Source organism: Colossoma macropomum, unplaced genomic scaffold (assembly GCF_904425465.1).
Source record: "Colossoma macropomum unplaced genomic scaffold, Colossoma_macropomum, whole genome shotgun sequence".
Taxonomy (NCBI): Eukaryota; Metazoa; Chordata; class Actinopteri; order Characiformes; family Serrasalmidae; genus Colossoma; species Colossoma macropomum.
In genome coordinates, this window is record NW_023494797.1 from 13759536 (window position 1) to 13777880 (window position 18345).

Genomic DNA, 18345 nt, shown 5'->3' on the forward strand with positions numbered 1-18345 from the left:
CCATTTTCTTTTTTTGGAAAAAAAAAGTCAAAATATATATTAGATACTGGCATACAGGCTGATTTATTTCCCCGCTTACATTCACTAATGCTCATCGAAACACCCTAAAAGATGAAACTTTCAGCACCAGCAAAACATTACATCACTCAATGCGTTCGGGAACACAGGGAGTGGTTAGCATGCATTCCACTGTACCATCAGGCATGTATGCACAGATATAAGCACATTAGGAACACATCTGTAAAACCATTTCCGTGTCAGAGTCCCTTCAAAAGGAATTAACCTTTTATGAATCATAATCATTGTGTACACAGATCTACCACCTTGGAAAAAGGTTGTCCTCACACTAACTTATAATACACTAATACACATGAAAAAGCTGCTAGTTTCCTAAGAACAATGTGTCACACTATTTAATCATGGCAAAGCTTACACAGGGCTAATATTTGGCCATTTAAAGCTGGATATGTGAGACTACAGCTATCTATCTGCTGCTTTGATAGAACCAATAAGATTTCAGGTAACCAGATAGGAGACGTTTACCCCAGTGAGGCCGAATGGTGGCAGGAGCTCTAGTGGGGGTGGTGGTGATTATGGTTGTGGTTGGGGTTGGTGGTTCCCAGGGTAAGAAGTTTGATCCGTGTTGAGGCTGCCGAAGTGGACTTTTCCTCCCGTGGTACAGGGCGTAGCGGTCAGGGGGCAGCCAATACTCATACTCTATCCCAGAATTTTTATCAGTGGACAGCACCTGCAAACCATTCAGCACAAAACAAGTAACATTTCATGATGAACAGAGCATTACAATTTTTAAAAGCAAACCTTTCAAATCTTTTTACGTTTACAGATGTTAACCCAGATGTTACACTCTTATTATTCAGCAACCAGTATGAAGCAAATAAGTTACATAGTCACAAGCATGAGAAACTGACCTGTAGGTCCACATTTAGATGCTTTTAGGTTTTAAGGAGGTTTATTGTCTAAAGATACCATTTCAGAGATATGATGTCCTATGACAGTGATATATTTTTTTCATTCCCTCGAACCTCTTTCTTTCGAGCATGTCTGTTCACTCACCATAACGTGAAGGTCTTCCTTTGTGGGCCCGGGTACCTCGAAGCTCTCCCAGGTATCAGCAGAGCGGCGGTACAGCAGTTTAGTTCCAGCTACATCATACTCCCCCGGCACACTGATCTTCCAGTTCCCATTGATCACAAACTGGGAGCGTCCATTCTGAAGGGCTGGAGGATTAAAAATGACACAAAAAGATGATTTCAGATACAACTTTTGACTCAAATAAACATTTATTATACTTTCCTAAAGATTTGATTTATTTTGATCTAAAATATGGGGATGCAATTATTAGTTGACAAAGTTGGCAACATTGATTCATTGATAACACAAGGTCAAACGGAAAACTACTATTTTATACAACAAAATGATAGGTTACCTGATGACAGGTAACTTAAATGTCTGTGTGTTATGTGTGCTATGTGTATGACCATTCAAAAATTAGGTATTCAAATAAAGAGTGACTGAGAACTACAGGGAAAGCGGGAAGTGGGCAAAATAATTTGAAAAAGTAGTGATGGCTGAATATTGAATATGCTGTCCTAAATGTGTTCAGTATTTCATTATAATACATAAAAAGTAACATATTCAGAATACTTTTAGAATACATGTTGGTATTGACATATTGGTAGGGGAAATCTCTGCTGTCCCTCGCTGTTACTGGTTGGCAGATTTCTTTATGAAATTGTTCTGTTATATATTTCATGAAAGTTTCACTTATCACCAGAATGTAGCTCTGAAATTCATTGCCTGCTTCAGTTCACTGCTGCTCCCACAATTCCCGCTAGCAAGAATCCAGTACAGCAATGATGCTAAGCTTATCACATGTGATAAGTGATATCCACTCCTAAAGAGACTTTTCAGTTAGATCAACTCTGATCATCAGAGATCTGTTATATTTATCGCTAGTCAAACTGAGTAATTTTATGCAGCAACAAACAAGAATAAAAGATCTTAATTCCCGATCAATTTGGTTCTTTAGAATCTGCCGATATGGAAAGCCAAAATAAATGAGTACCTGATTCATATATCTTTAGGAAAAGCATAAAATGTATACTAACATTTTTATAGACTGGCTGAATGAAAGACTGCTAACTGCTGCTGGGGCTGGGGGGCATTCAGAATTCTCTGATGGCAACAGGACCCCCTCCCCCCACTAACACAGACACATCTTCCCAGAATTTAAAACTTTAAAAATGCGGTTTGAAAGTAACAATGCTGGTAATCACCCTATTTTCAGAATGTGCCTATATAATTATTATTATTAATTATTATTATATGTACTGTTATCTTTTTTCCTTGATTATGTAACCCAACCCTGTTTTTTTTTTGGTAGCAAACTTCCCAAAGCACTCCAAAATGCTCTTTAACAGTAATACGACATGCTGTCATTCAGACTGTTGGACCTTACAAAAACACTGGGGTAGTGGCCAGCACTGTTTTGAATAACAGTTGATTTTATAGATTATAAGAAATAGTTGAAAAGACAGGGTTGGTTTCACAACATGGATTAAGCCTAATCCTGGACTACACATCACTGTGAATGGAGAAACTTCATTAAAAGAAAAATGTAGCCCAGGACTAGACTTAATCCCAGTATGGGAAACTGATCTGTTTGTCCTTACAGCAGATAAAAAAACTAACTTACAAACAAATTACAAACATTTTGCGACTCCAGCTGTTCTACAACTATTGGCTCGCCTTACAGCAGCAAAGAGAGATGAAATAGCATCAAATATGTTCAATGCAAATACGTATTGACTTTGTAATGAAAAACACACATGCGTCTCCTAGCTAACAGAAAAACAAGCCTTGCTCAGACCTAAATAGTTTTTGCTGTTATCGGTCACTCTGATGTGAGTGGCTCCGGCAGGGATCAGGGTGACCTCATTGTATCCAAACGGCCCTGGTGAGAGACACAGATAAGAGAATAAAACAGTATTATTGCCCTGCTGAACACCAGCACCACGCTGAGAGCATGTTTTTCTGTGAAAGCATACACCTCTCCTGCAATGGAAAAAGAGTATAGGTGTGCTTTTATGACTGCTCTTCCTGTAGCTGTGCATTTGCTTCATAGTCTCTGCATGTGGAGCTGAACTGGAGAATTACGACTTTGGCCGCAACGCTCTATGCTCCATTGGCTTTTGACCCTCTATAAAGCGTACCATGCTGGCGGCTCCCAATCTGTTATCCCACTCTGGGAAATCCAGCTGTCCACAAGGAGGGGAAACCGAGGCTTCTCAATAGAGCCAGACAACGCTGGCATTATCTCCATGTTTTCCCCTCCGTAAATACTGAGCATTTTCACTTCGCCAACGTGAAGAGGTTTTTAAACAGGGTACTGTTTCTCGCAGTGGAGATCAAACCGAGGTGTCGGCGCCCTGTGAGGTGGTGCGCGTATGAATCTGTGGACATGTGTGAATATCTGTATGTGTGTGTTCTTCAAACACTCACTCACTATCCTACAGGAACCACTTAGATGAAGAATTCCCTGGACAAGAGCCAAACCTTAAGGTTTATAATGCTGTCCTGTCTAATGCAGAGTTCACACTAATGCTTTAGTACAATGGATGATTTCATAGTTATAACTTTCTTTGAGTTTCCATGGAAATAAGGAATCAAAACAGTAATAAAAAGGGTCGCTACTGCTGCTTTGCCTTTATCTGGTGGGATTATTTTTTTCTAGCACCACATAATACTGTAAAAACTTCATATTGCATGTACACACTAAAACAGCCAGATTTCATACGTGTTTATCTAATACTTCAAGGATGTCCACATTCTAAAGCCTAATTTCAGTAACTGCATGGAAAGTTATAGAAATCTGGAATGTTAAACAGGACTTTTCATATTTCTGAATAAAGAGATGTGTTCGATGTGAAATGCACCGTTCTAGAAAAACTCGTCAGAACTGTTTACAGTGGTGGTTATAGGAACCAGATGTACAAAGCTTTTAATGCCTTTAAAAGTTTCTTCTCTGAAAGGTATTTCATGAAATGGTTTTGCTGCCTGATGCCTGAGACCAGTGGCAGCAGTGTGACTGGGCCCACCTATTTTGTCACTATGATTAAGGCTATGGTTATCTCCTAGGCCTGCTCAAATGTACTTTCAATATTAAAACCTTATTGATAAATATACTAAAGAAATATGTGACATAGTAAAAAATCAATTTTTTAAAAAAGCAATCAATCAAATCTCAGTTTGACCTCTGAGTATAAAACAACAGCTCATTATAGGAAACAAATTTGTAACACTTCCAAGACAATCACCAACGCATATGGACAGGAAGCATATGAACATGACTCATTCAAAGACTAAAAGTAGCAGCTCATTAAATCTGAAGGCATTATGGCAGAATAGTAGAGAGGGCATATGAATGTATTAAAAATTATACTGGACATTATCACTTCCTTGTGCAAAGTGAGATATTTTCTATCTTGAGTTCCACGTTTTATGTTTCAGTTCATTCCTGTTCTGAGGTCAATGGCTAGTTATCATTACTACTGCTGTGTAGTAACAACAGCAGCCATCTGCCAACAGGAGCGAAATTCAAGGTTTGGCCCACCCACAAATTTGTCAAGCCGATCCAAAATAGCAATGCTAGAGCTGTTACCAGCATAAACATTGGGCCTCATTCACCCAATATCTTCCTAAGTTTTTTCTTAAATGTGTTCTTTAGGAAAGTCCTAAGAAAAAGTCTACGTCAGAATCATGACGTCTTCTTAAACCACAGATTTGTTCACACCTTTGTGCTCTCGAGTGTGTGTAAATTCTGTTCTTACCTAAGAACACGTCACAAAAAAGAAAACACTAGTGAATGTTGGAATCTTCGTCAAAACTGAGGGAATGTTGTCTTTTGGCAGTTTTGAGGTAACGTTGTGGCCTGAAACATCTATGGTGGAGGGGTTCATGTAGGGCGTAGTGATATAGTAGTGATATACACCGATCAGGCATAACCCATAATTGTTTCTATGCCCATTGTCCATTTTATCACTCGTACCAGCACAACACACACTAACACACCACCACCACGTCAGTGTTACTGCAGTGCTGAGAATGATCCATCACCCCAAATAGCACCTGCTCTGTGAGGGTCCATGGGAGTCCTGACCACTGAAGAACAGGGTAAAAGGGGGCTAACAAAGTATGCAGAGAAACAGATGGACTACAGTCTGTAACTGTAGAACTACAAAGTGCACCTATATAGTAAGTGGAGCTGATAAAATGGACAATGAGCGTAGAAACAAGGAGGTGGTCATAATGTTATACCTGATTGGGGTATAGTGATATATAGCGATATATATAGTATATATAACATATTGCTGCTGTCTGAAAAAACCTTGTATCTCCATTTCTGGTGTTTTTCAGTTTTTGACATAATTTGAAAATGCCTGTTGTCCTTTGCATTGTATGTAAATTTCATGATGAATGGACCAAAGCAAATGGCCAAAATTAACATGGAAAAAAGTCTGGTTCCATTGACTTACATTAAAAGTAAAGTATGTTTTTTCCTTCTCCTGTAAGATTGTCATTTTGGAGATAGGAGGTTTTGTTCCGACAACAGCAACATATATAGCTTATTTTTAACTAAAGGTCCGAAACTGTGGAGCAGTACTCCTCTTGTCACTGGGGTGGGAAACTCAAGGGTACATCTCAGTACCTTTAGTCAGGGAACATAACTGTACCATAATCCACTGAAATTATATCTTCAAAGTTGTACTGACTCCACACACCCCGTCTCGTCTCCAGGCTTTTTATTTTATTGTTCTGCTTTAAAATATTAGGTTGTGAAAAGGTAAAAATACATACTTTTCACCTGGAAAAACTTATTTAAGGTTCACAGTTTAACCTTAAAACCACTGTTATACCCTCATTGTACCTTAATGAACGAAAAATGTACCTGCACAGAACCTTTATTTCTAACAGTGTAGGTTCACTGGTCATTTTGGATGGTAAATAAAAAAAGACAACATTTATATTGTAGACATCGTGACCCCTGGTTCCTATCACCACCACTGTAAAGAAATCTGAATTGGTGGTTTGAATTTTAAATAAATAGGGCAAACATAGCTGAAAATGAATGGAAGTGAGTATCCACCAATTAGCATGATGTTGTTTGCATAATGTTAACTGGTAGGTGTTCATGTTTATTCAAAGTTAGTAACGTTAGCATTATTGGACTGAACTGCCCCTTTAAGAAATTAAAAGTTGCACAATTTACAGCAGCTGCGTCCAGCTGTGCTGATGTGCCTGTGAATGTGTTGTTGGAGCCAGCAGTACTGACCGAACTCCTGGCCGTTGCTTTGGTAGACACTGTGGTGATGGAGACAGGTGGTGTTGTGTCCTCCGCATACCATGCAGGCGTCCTCCTGCTGCTGTGAGCCAAAGATCAGGTCACAGCCTGGTTTCTACAAAGACATACAGACACACAAACAAAACACAGGGATTAGAAACCCAATAGCAGCAGCATATCACCACACACCGCTTTACAGACCACAACATAGCCTATCCAACGAGGCTGATGCTTAAAAAAGCGGACTTGGGACAGTCCGTGCCATTTTTATAACAGCTGCCTGTTCGTATGAAATCCTCCCAATTTTCCAGGCCAAAAAAGGAAGGAGATGAGACAGCGCACAGCTTTGTCTATCAAAACTCAAAGGGTTTCCACAAACACAGGGCCACCATATATGTCTTTCAGCACTCAGGCCTGACCTCTCTGACAATTCTGTCAAAGAGAAGAGGCCAAGGTCATCTCATGCATTAAGAATGGACAAAAGAGACAGCACCATGAGCCATCAGCAGGGTCATGTGGATGTCTTCAAGTCAGCTGCAGCAGAGCATGTCCACCTGATAGTATGGGGGTAACTGGGAAAGCCTGCAGGTATTTACATTGACATACCACAGGCGGGCTGACTGCAGATGGGCTGCAGTGTGAATTCACCTCAATGTGCATGTATGTGCGTTTAGAAATAGTCGCTGTTGTTAGGAAATGTCATATTAATGTAATGTTTTTTTTAAGTATACAAATATAATATTTTTTTACTTTTTTCACAGGTCTATTCATCATGACATATTAATAGTGACAAAATGTTAATAGTGAAAGTAAAATTTGGTGGTAAATCTGATGAAAACATGACGTTGAGCATAGAAGGAAACTAACAACTTAAAACATTTGACTGCACTTTGGTATGAGAAAAACTCCGAAGTGCCTGAGCGTAAAGGGTGAAGGGTTTGAGAGAGAAATGTTCTCCACATGGGAGGTGGTGGGGCAATTTAGAGGGTGGGAAGGTGCGTGGGGGGCCAATATTCTGCTTTCTCCAGCTGAAGGTTCTGTAGTTCTGCAACACTGTGTTGTTTAATAGCATGTGAAGGGCCGAGTCAAGTCTGATAAGCTAAACTCTGCTTTACATGACGACCTGGGCCTTTTGCTAACACTCACCGTCAAACAGGCCGATACTTCAACACCTGCACATCATTAACAAGGAGAGGAGAGGAGAGCAAAGAATGGAGAGAGGTAAAAAGTAGGAGAGGGAAGAGGGCTGAAACAAAACGTGCTGCTTGGGCATTTTTCTTGCAGTCTAGTCACTCACCAGGCATTTGCCATTCACACAGATGGCTCCAGGCTCCGTTTGGCAGGGTGTGCCATCCAGGACTCGCCCAAAATTGTAGTAGAAATTGTAGCCCAAGGCCAGGCAGCTGAGTTCACAGGGGTCAGAGCCTGGGACAGGAGAACGTGCAGAAAAACAGAGATGGTAAAATGCATCTGTGAGAAACCCAATCAAAGCTAATCTCTTGCTAGCAATGCATTTAGAGACTCTGTCCCCTTTAACTTGTTAAAACCTGCCACCAGAGCAGCTGGGCCATGTGCATGTTGGTCATAGTGAAATGCATCTGCATGTGGAATTGGAGCTTTTTGTGTGCTACTGTGCTATCACTGGGTAAAATAAGCCTCATGCTGCCTTTATTGTTGAATGCACTGCAGTATTTTTGAGCAAGCGTGCAAACAAATCAGTACGCACTTATTATGGATTTCTTTTATCAGAGTTTTATCAATAAAAGATTACTGAAGTGTGATATATCCTTATTCATTGATGTTCTTGCTGTTTACAATGGTGCTGTTTTTAGTTTTTTTTTGCGTTTATATCAGGGGTCGGAAACCCAAATGTTAAGAAGAGCCATTTTGTCCTTTTAAGAAAAATCTGACCACCTTGGAAGCCACAACATTTTATGCCCGTTTTACCATCTTGGCTGTAAATATGTCTCAGTATGTGCTAATGTACTAGTATGGAACAAAAAATATAAACAAAAACACAGATATACTTTGCTCTGCTTTAAGCTTTAGCTCAGCTATAATCGCTTTTCTCGCATCTCTGACAATAAACTTTTCTGCGAAAGTTGAATAATTTCTTGTAAAATGTCTCTCAACGTTCATTTTTTTATGAGGCTGGTTCTTGTTTACCAGGTTCTTGTTTAGATTCTTCCGGTCCACCTTAAATGGTGTCTGAGGCACCAGAATGTAACAACGACACCATTTAAGGTGGAGTTTCTCATTGCAGATTATTGTCAGGAAACGAGCCGGAGTGCTTATAATGGCAAATAAGTCAGTTCGTCTTTGAATTATCGATGTTTGTCTTAAATCTTTCTCTTTGCCTTTTCGTTAGGTACTAGGTAGGTGAGACTGTTGTCTGCATTGCTATGGTAACCAGCAGTCTGTGCACCAACCTTCAGGGTTAAAGGGTGAATAAGCAATTATAGGCAACAGTAACTCCATTGTTTAAGACCATTTAGTGTTAAAACTGTGTTAGAAGGACTTTATTTCACTGCAAAGAAGGATTATTTTATTTTTTACCTAAAAATGATTGATTCTGCCGTGAAGCCGCAACAGGGTAGTAAAAGAGCCACATGTTGCCGACCCCTGGTCTACATATGTGTTATGTACATTTGGGGATTTGGAGACCTCTCTCGTGAAAATAAGTAATACAAACAAAATGCAGAAGAATTTTTTTTTTTAATGTCAGTTAAAAAAAAAATATTTCAGATTTTTATTTTGCTACTTCATTTGAACACTGTAGCTGTCATTTATATCATGTGAACATTTCATGAATGGATCAAAGGAAATGCTGCAACATTTTTTGGAATAAACTCCAGTTACATTAACTTACATTAAAATGAAAGAACGTTTTTAGATTCTCCTGTTTTTACTCGTTTTTCTTTTGTACAATGATGATATTTAACTTTAATGGTAGGTGAATGCAGTTAGGGGTCTAGCCTTAGGGCCCTTATTGACATAGGAATGGCATTCCTGCTTGAAATGGAATCTTCCATCTTCCATGTGCTGCATAATACTGATCCACTACGCTATCAATACACTGCCATTCATATCGGTGCTGTGAGGTGCTGCCCCTGGTACTGACCCCAGCTTTGAATAAACATTTTAGGTATTACTGGGTGACTCAAAGTAGTACGAGGATACCAAGTCTTTTCATTTTTAACAAAAAAATCTCACATAAAAAAGCTTTAAGTAAAGCTTGAAGTGAAAATGTCTCACGTCACAGGCCTATATCTACATCATGACTCACTGACCTCCATGAAAGGTAGTCCACCTATAACTGCTGCCACCAACCAGTGGTTTGTCGTCGAAAGCTTTGCATTGCAGTTCTCTGAACTCTGTGGACCCAGGAGGACAATCCTGAGTGAGAAGACACAGAGCTGTATGTAAGCCAGGACACACACGCATATGCACACATGCACAGCCTGTCTGTACTTGCTCAGGCATTACCTCAGCTCTGCTTTATCTACAGTCTCTGCATGATTAATACAGGACTGCCTTGCTGATATGCTCCTCAATAAAGAGTACCACACACACTCTCATCTACCACACACACTCTCATCTAGCAATACGACCCTTTTGAAACAGAGGAACTTTATAATGGTTTATCCTCATTTTTCAACTTTAATTTTAAAAAATATCAAAATCTGAAATACATTAGTGCATTGAATCTAGGCTTATTATTCTGTTATTAATCTTAGGACTCATTATTCAGTTAGACGTGTACAGGCACGAGTGGGATAAATATTTAAGCTTTATTAGGAGTCCTAAAAGATGAGTGTCGTGGTGAGACATACTGTTGTGGTGAACTCCATCTGTACATGTATGTGAATATTATTACTTATTTATGTTAATTTTTTCTGGTATTATAACTTTTTCCCTTCTGATATGGTGATAAGCATTTTATATGAAAAGGTCTTGTTATAAATGCATGGTGAGACATATTGTATTTTACTGTATTTATTTAGGTTTATTTTTACTGGTATGACTATTAATTTATTATATTTACCAGCTTTTCTTTGTGATATGGTACTTCAAATAATGAATAATATATGACTAGGTCTTGTCATAAATGCAATGCTATTCAGTAACTACTTTGGATTATTCAGTAACAACTATGAACCTAATCTGTAAGTTTTGGAGTTAAGAGGGTGAGTAATTGATGTGTATACAGGCCACATCAGCATAATCATTCACTGGTGTAAGAATTGCTGAACTCTGTTTTTATCAGCTCAGGTTTGGCTGTACCTCAGTACTGCAGATTTTATATTGTCTTGGATCACCTAAACAAGGCCCTCCAACTGGATTCCTGGAACACATCAAAAAACGTTGCTTTAGATGAACAATTCTGTCAATTTTCTAAGTCTTGGTGATAACTGTGCTGATATATTCCTGTGGAAATAATACACACGTTTGAAGTAAACTGAAAGTAAAAGGACCTGTAAAGAGTAAAGTGAAAAGGGGCCTGCTATTCATTCTGCACTTTACCTGGCAATGCAGGTGCGTCTGCGGATGGAAGCCCCGCCTCCACAGGAGCGGGAACACTCAGACCAGCCACTCCAAGGAGCCCACTCGTTCTGATAGAATAGCTGCCGCGGTACCCGAGATGAACGACCAACAACTCGCCCATCAGCCTGTCTGGCTGACTGTGAAACGGAAGTACAAGAGACATCGGAGATAAGACATGGCATTGATTAAACATGCAAAATAGCTCAGCTAACACCTATTTCATTACAGCAGTAACATCATCTAATGTAACTGAGAACCAAGAGATTCTCTGCATGGCTTATTGCTTTGTTACACATACGAAGTTGTGAAAAAGTTTGAACACCCCCAGACAATTAACATGTTTTGTTGATCTTCTAAGTGAAAATAAGTTACTGCATCCTCTACAGGGAACAATAGTAGAATAGCTTTTTTCTGCAATTTTTTGCAGTTTCTTTAACATATTGGGAAACAAAACCCATAAAATATCAAATGTGTCATAACTTTTGCACGGGACATTTTTTTTCCCCCCAATATGTTAAATTCGGCAAATAAACAGTGATTGTGCATTAAAATGTGCAGAAATGTGCTCTTATTTTCACTTAGAAAATCAGCAAAACGTCATTTCACTGGGGTGCCAAACTTTTAAATACAACTGTATTAATAATTGTGAAAAGTAATAAAAAATTAAAATAATAAAACATGAAAATGTATTATTAATAAAATTGCAATAAATGCTATCAACTGTTCTTACACTAAGCAATGTAGCTCGTTACTAGCAGGCTGGGTTGCCAAGTCAAATATTATTCCATGAATAACGCAATGTTTTTTTTAATAACTTTATACAGAATTCAACTGAAGTACGCTGTCATATGTGTGTATATTAACAGTCTTACAATGGCGTCCAACGTTGCTTAGCCAGACACATTTTAATACTTAATCAACACATTTTATAGTAGGTTATACTCTATAATGTTATATGCTATGATTTATTGATCCTACAATGGAAATTTGTCATTTTGCTGCCTAACTATGCCCAGCGTGGGAGCAGCACAGCATCACCAGCAGAGCAGCGCGGGTAGTCGAGAGTTAAAGGGAAATTCCAGAAATTTCTCAAAATGTCTGCATAATTAATCATTACAATGTAAACAATACCATTCAAAGTGTTTTAATATGAAATGCTCCATTCTAGAGAAATGTACAGAGTCAGAATTGCTCACAGAAAGTGATTACATGAAATGATTTTGAATATGTTGCTTCATGACATTTTTAATCAGATTTTGGCCTAAACTATTTTTTATATTCATTCATGGTGGAGGGGTACATGCAGGGTGCTGTAACATAAAATAGTCCCAAAAGAATTTTTTTTTTTCTGGTTTACCTCTATTTGAGAACCATCACTGGTCATAAAATAGCTATATTTTTGTTGTAGACCTTGACACCAACACTGGTCTTGACGACGAACAATTTCACATCAAACCACTCTGAATGACTATGTTTGCATCTCAAAGAACGGATTATGCAGAGAGTTTGGAATTCCCCTTTAAGTGCCATGCCCAAGGGCCCAGTCAGTCCTGGGATTTGACCTTCTGGTTGCTGGTTCACCCCTCTCACCACTAGGCTACCGGCCACTGCAATTTTATTGCAAGTTTTAAAAGTTTTATTACCTTTTTGGGCTTGAAAGGCACTATGACAGTTCAACTAGACACGCACTGTACTAACAAACCCTGGCATTCATGATACCTGATATCAGGTGGAACCCAAACATTTCCTGTTCATTGGCAATGCTAGACTGCCTCTGACATTTGTAGATGCATTTGTGTATTCCCTCAGCGCTGAGCAGAGGAAGCCACATTAGTTCGCTAACACAGAGGTTTCCCTGTCATCCTCCATTAGACATGCAGTATTGCTATCAGCGCTCTGGAGAAGGGGACTAATCGTCCTGCGGGATAACATTACCGCGCAGTTCTTAGATCTGTCGCTGGCTGTGATCCGAGACAAACAGGCAGCTAGAGAGCGAGGAGAGGCAGCAGCTTTCATCAGGTCCCTGAGGGCCACCCTCATTCCCTCACAGCGAGGAGGGTGTGAAAGCCAAGAGTGCACACCCTGCTATGTCTGTCAATTAAACCAACCCTAGCAGTTGTTTTCATGCTAAAAATAAAACGTCCAACGTGGTGCGTCTCATAAATCTAATCTGAAGAACATTCAGGAACATATGAGGAATGTAAACACAGTGCAACAATACAAACGATTAAGCAAAACAAACACTACGTTGAACATGAATCTCAAACTTCCAGCCCTAAAGGTGTGTTTCACCTTCCCTGCTCTGACTCATCTTTCAGTCTTTCGTGCTGACTCTCTTACAGTTTCCTCCAAGTACACACTGCTGAATACATCTATGACCAGCCAAAGCTGGGTGGAGTTTAACATCAAAATGTCTTTCCGTCAAAGGAGATGAAGATAAGTGGAGCGAGTTCCGAAGGTCTCTGGCCTTAGCTAGTCTCTTAATCTGTCCAGAACAACACCCTGATAATGAGTGGCTAGAAGCACGTAGGTCTTAAGATGACGTGACTGCTCTGCCATCACCACCCCAGAGATTTATGGCTGCTTTCTCTCACAGAGTGACTTGAAACTGGCCTCATTACAGCGCCAAAGACTCAAATTAGTGTTGATAATAATCCGCCATGGGGCCGGTGGGCAAGCCGGATTAACGAAATCGACCTTTAACCTTCAGAAGGTCAGTATTCTCCCAGAGACAATGTGCAGGAGAATGTTGACTTTGGAATACGTGTGTTAAAAAGGAATTTGGGTGTGAATAAGGCGTCACGTTAGGGCTGGGCAATAAATTGTGTGCATATAGTTAGCACAATATGGAACTCAAACATGTCATTCAAAGTGCACTGTACTGATACAGTACTCATTTAAAAATGTGCTGTCCATGTTCTATAAAGATCAGAATATGTATGTATATACAACAGTTGGAATTCCTATTATTTGAAACTCACTTTATCATTTTATACCTCTATATGTGACCAAATCGGTTTTACGGGACTGTGCAAAGACCCACCTTTATTAATTTCCAATCAAAATGGCTTTTGAGTACAAGTTATTTATTTTCAGGGTCAGGGGAAAAAAACATTTATCAGAAGATCACACAGAAGCCTCAACAGCTAAATATATCACAACAATTTTCAGTACTTAGTTTGTTCACCCTTTGTCGAGACTACAGCCTCCACACTTTTCAAAAGACTTTCAGCTTTTAGTTCTTTAAAGAAATCTGTAGGGACATTTTTCAAAGTTCAGTCTTAGAAGTTGCATTTTCTGCTTCTCACCATCCAATTAATCCCAATTACAAATTTATACTTATTAGTCCCTAAAACCTTACTCCATATCTCAGATGTCCAGTTTCAAACTGTAATATTTCTGTCCATTTTTTTTTCCAGTGAGGGTCTTCTTGACAGCTTCACATCCTTTCAGACCCATTGTGCTGAGTTGTCTTCTCACAGTGGAAAGATGGACAGAAACGCCTGTGGATGTCTTCAGATCTGAAGCAGCTTGATTTTCTTCTCTCTCTCAAAGATGAAAGCTTTAAGTGTGGTCTATCTGATGGGGGCAGTTTTGGTGGTCTTCCAGGTCTTGCACTGTTGTTAGGAGTCCCACTTTCTCTGTAGCTTTTAATCATTTTTTTAAACTCCAGTTTTTTTTTTTTTCACTTAATTCCTCTGACTTTCCCTTTTATTATGCCGATGTATTTCTGCATGACCAAAAGTATGTGGACACTTTTTGAGTTCAGGTACTTCGCATCCATTGCTAACAGGTGTATAAAAATCAAACGCACTGCCATGCAATCTCTATAGACAAACACTGGCAGTAGAATGGGTCATGGTGAAGAGCTCAGTGACTTTAAACATGGCACCGGGTGCCATAGGATGCCACTTCTGCAAATACAATTTGTGAAGCTTCTGTCCTGCTAGATCTGCTCCTGTCAACTGTAAGTGCTATTACTGTGAAATGGCTGCACCTAGGAGAAACCACAGCTCAGCCTCAGAGCAGTAGACCATGCAAATACTGAAGCATGTAATGTATAGAAATCATCCATCCTCTGTTGCATCACTCACAGCTGAGTTCCAAACTGTCTCTAGGAGTAACATGAGCACAAGAACCGTGTGTCAGGAGCTTCATGAAATGGGTTTCCAAGGCCACCGGCAAATAAGCCTAAGATCGGTTGGAGTGATGTAAAGCATGCCACCACTGGACTCTCGAGCAGTGGAAATGTATTCTCTGGAGTGATTAATCATGCTTCACTATATAACAGTCTGATGGACGAATCTGGGTTTGGCAGATGGCAGGAGAACTCCACCTATTGTCATGCATATTGCCAACAGCAAAGTTTGGTGGAGGAGGGATAATGGGCTGGGGCTGTTTTCAGGGTTTGGATTCAGCCCTTTAGTTTCAGTCAAGGGTAATTTTAATGCTAAAGTATACAAAGACATTTTAGACAAGTATAAGCTTCCAACTTGGCAGCAGTTTGAGGAAGGCCCTTTACTGTTCCAGCATGACTGTGCACAAAACGAGCTCCATAAGATGTGGTTTGACAAGTTGATGTGGAGGAACTCCAGTAGCCTGCATAGAGCCCTGACCTCAAATCCAATTAGCACCTTTGGGGTGAAATGGAACATCAATTTCCAAAAGACTTCTCGTCCAACATCAGTGCTTGACCTCACAAATGCTCTTTTATCGGAATGGGCACAAATTCCCACACACACATTCTAAAATCATGTGGAAACCTTACCAGGAAAACAGAGGCTGTTAAAGCCGCAAAGGGTGGCAACTTCATACCAACATCAATAGTTTTAGGATGCCTTACAACCTCATATAGGTGTGTTGTATAGGTGTCCACATACTTTTGAATAGTTCACTGGACATTTGGCAAGTGCTATTAAGAGCTATGTGTTTGTTAATGTATTTATGACAACTCAAGCGTGACTCTATCTAAGAGAGAAGCCTATAAGTCAGTTTTGTGGAATGGTAGCAATTCTGCTTTATGAGCAGAGAGAGGAAAATGACTGTAGGGGCCAGAGGACACTAAGAGGGGAGCAGTAAATTCTAACCTCTACATACAGCCCCTCCTACAGCTTCCATTGAAGCTTGGAAAGGGAAGGTGAGGAAGAGCTATTCTCTTTTTAACGCTGGTAGGTTAGATTAACAATCAAAGAAAGAGTTTTTTCCCCTAGCTGTACCCCGTCCTTGACAGCTACACAAACGGTGCTGAAAGATGGCAATGAAGCATTGATAAGACACAGTACAGTACAGTTAAAGTGAGCTGTGACAAGGAAACATGCCAATCAGAATATACTATTACCACGCTCAGCACTATGCAAACAATCCTGTCAGCTCAACTTTCAAATGTCATTATAAAATAGCCCGGCAGAGGATTTAGGCATTTCTATTCAGCTTTTTTTTTTTTTTATGCAGGTCCCAATTATCCTGAGTGAGACGGGACTCTAGATGTAATATGGACTTAAATTAATTCAGGGTAATTGTGCAGTCTGAGGACAAACTGTGCTGACATGGTGCAGAGTTGTTGTTCGGTATCAAACTGTGCCATTCAGGCGTGGCAAAGCAGATAGGCTTTCTTAATGAGGAGAGTCTGGGAGGGGAAAAAAGGGGACAGGTGTTGTCTTACGTGCAGAGAGGACAGGCAAACTGGGGACACCAACAGGGTAACGAGGGTGAGCGACTGGCACAGAGACAGTTTCCTAGAGACAGATAAAACAAACAGTGTAAGTCAGTGACAACCACCCACTCACATACATTACCCGTAAACCCCCCCAGTGAGAGCCTATTAGACAGAGGTGAGAGAATGTGGACTCCTTAGCCTTGCTTAACAATGCCGCTTTGGCCCTGGGTCACAGATCCGCCATTAATAACAACAAATAGCTCAGCCGGACCTGCCACGACCGCGAGGCCCCGAGGGTAGAGGAGCCGAGGTCAGGAATGCCCTCCGTACGCTCAGGATCATTAACTTCCACACCCGAAGAGAGAGGGCCGAGAGTTCAGCAGTCTCCCAGCATCTCAGCAGTCACCTAACAACACAACCAATCTCTAGCTGCTCTACTGCAAACTTTAGCCCTAAGGAGAAATTCATTTTTAAGTTGTGTTTTTAAATATTCTGCATACTTTGATGGTTGAAATGTAAACAAAGTGATTCTAATGCAAAATAGACAATTTTAGAAACTTACCAACTTATTTCTTTACAGTGGTAATTAGGGCGGCATAATTATCGTGATACAAGTTTCCATGATAAGCATATTGTTAAGATGTGATGATTATTCTCACTCTCAGTGTTGTGTCAAAAACACATGGACTGTGTGGTGAAATGTGTGATGCGGTTATGGATACTGTCACAACACGCCTGCATCATTAAATAGCTTTCTAAGGAATTAGATCTACACATTCATTCAAAGCCTATATTGAATATACACTTCAAAAAAAAAGATTCAAGGGTTCTTTATTAAAGAAAATGGTTCCCAATAGAACCAAGAATCCTTAATGAACCCTTTGCATGATTAAAGGGTTCTTCGCATCACGAAAGTGTTCTTCAGATTTATGTAAAATATGCATGAATGTGCTATAGATGGTTCTATTTAGAACCTTTTGACAAGGGTCCAATATAGCACCCAAAAGGGTTCTTCTGTTGTTATGGTATCAAGTTTGTAAGAATAGAAGAACCCTTTTGGGTGCTATGTAGAACTATTTTCAAAAAGATTCTATATAGAACCTAATCTATAGTACATTCTCAATCAAACTGAAGAACCATTTCATGATGCAAAGATCCCTTTAATCAAGCAAAGGGTTCTTTGAGTGTTCTCAATCTTTTTAAGAGTGTAGGATTTTATATATGTGTTCATATTTGGGGCCTGACTGCAAACATAAATCGAAAAAGCAGCCCATATATATATATTTAACAAAACTTTTTTAGTTTCAACTTGAATGAAATGAATGAAATGTAATGTCTTGAATCCAGCAGTATATATTAGTAACCAGAGAGGTGTCAACCTCTTCAGACATCTGGTTCACTAAAATGATCACGCTTTTCCAGAAGAAGGGTGCCAACACATCAGCTTAGCAATATTTTGGTTTCCAGCAAAACAAACACTGAGAACTACTGGATGTTTACAGTGCAACGTGCCATCTGTGTAGATTATAATTATCATTGTAAATTATTAACTGGGAATTTCCCCCATTGGAAATTTCTGTAAAATTCAATCACTAAGATGTCATATGTAGTATGCAAAATGCTCCATTCTAGAGAAACTTACCAAGTCAGAATTGTTCACAGTGGTGGTGATAGGAACCAGATAGGAACCATCCAAAGAGTGCCTTTAAAAGCTCCCTCACAGACAATTATTACATGAAATGGTTATAAATATGCTGCCTGACACCTGAGACATTATTCTACA

General features: G+C 39.6%; 1 protein-coding gene across 3 annotated transcripts in view; it reads right to left on the bottom strand.

Moving 5' to 3' along the window:
• Nucleotides 1-18345, bottom strand: part of adamtsl5 (ADAMTS like 5) — a 28774-nt gene that overhangs the window by 3947 nt on the left and 6482 nt on the right. For all 3 annotated transcript variants that reach the window (XM_036584353.1, XM_036584354.1, XM_036584352.1), the window contains 9 exons: nt 16569-16641; nt 10886-11043; nt 10646-10706; nt 9652-9757; nt 7659-7786; nt 6353-6476; nt 2891-2974; nt 1075-1238; nt 544-748 (listed from right to left, as the gene is read on the bottom strand). In XM_036584353.1, coding sequence (XP_036440246.1) covers nt 544-748; nt 1075-1238; nt 2891-2974; nt 6353-6476; nt 7659-7786; nt 9652-9757; nt 10646-10706; nt 10886-11043; nt 16569-16641 — 1103 coding nt within the window. The remainder of the gene's footprint in view (nt 1-543; nt 749-1074; nt 1239-2890; nt 2975-6352; nt 6477-7658; nt 7787-9651; nt 9758-10645; nt 10707-10885; nt 11044-16568; nt 16642-18345) is intronic.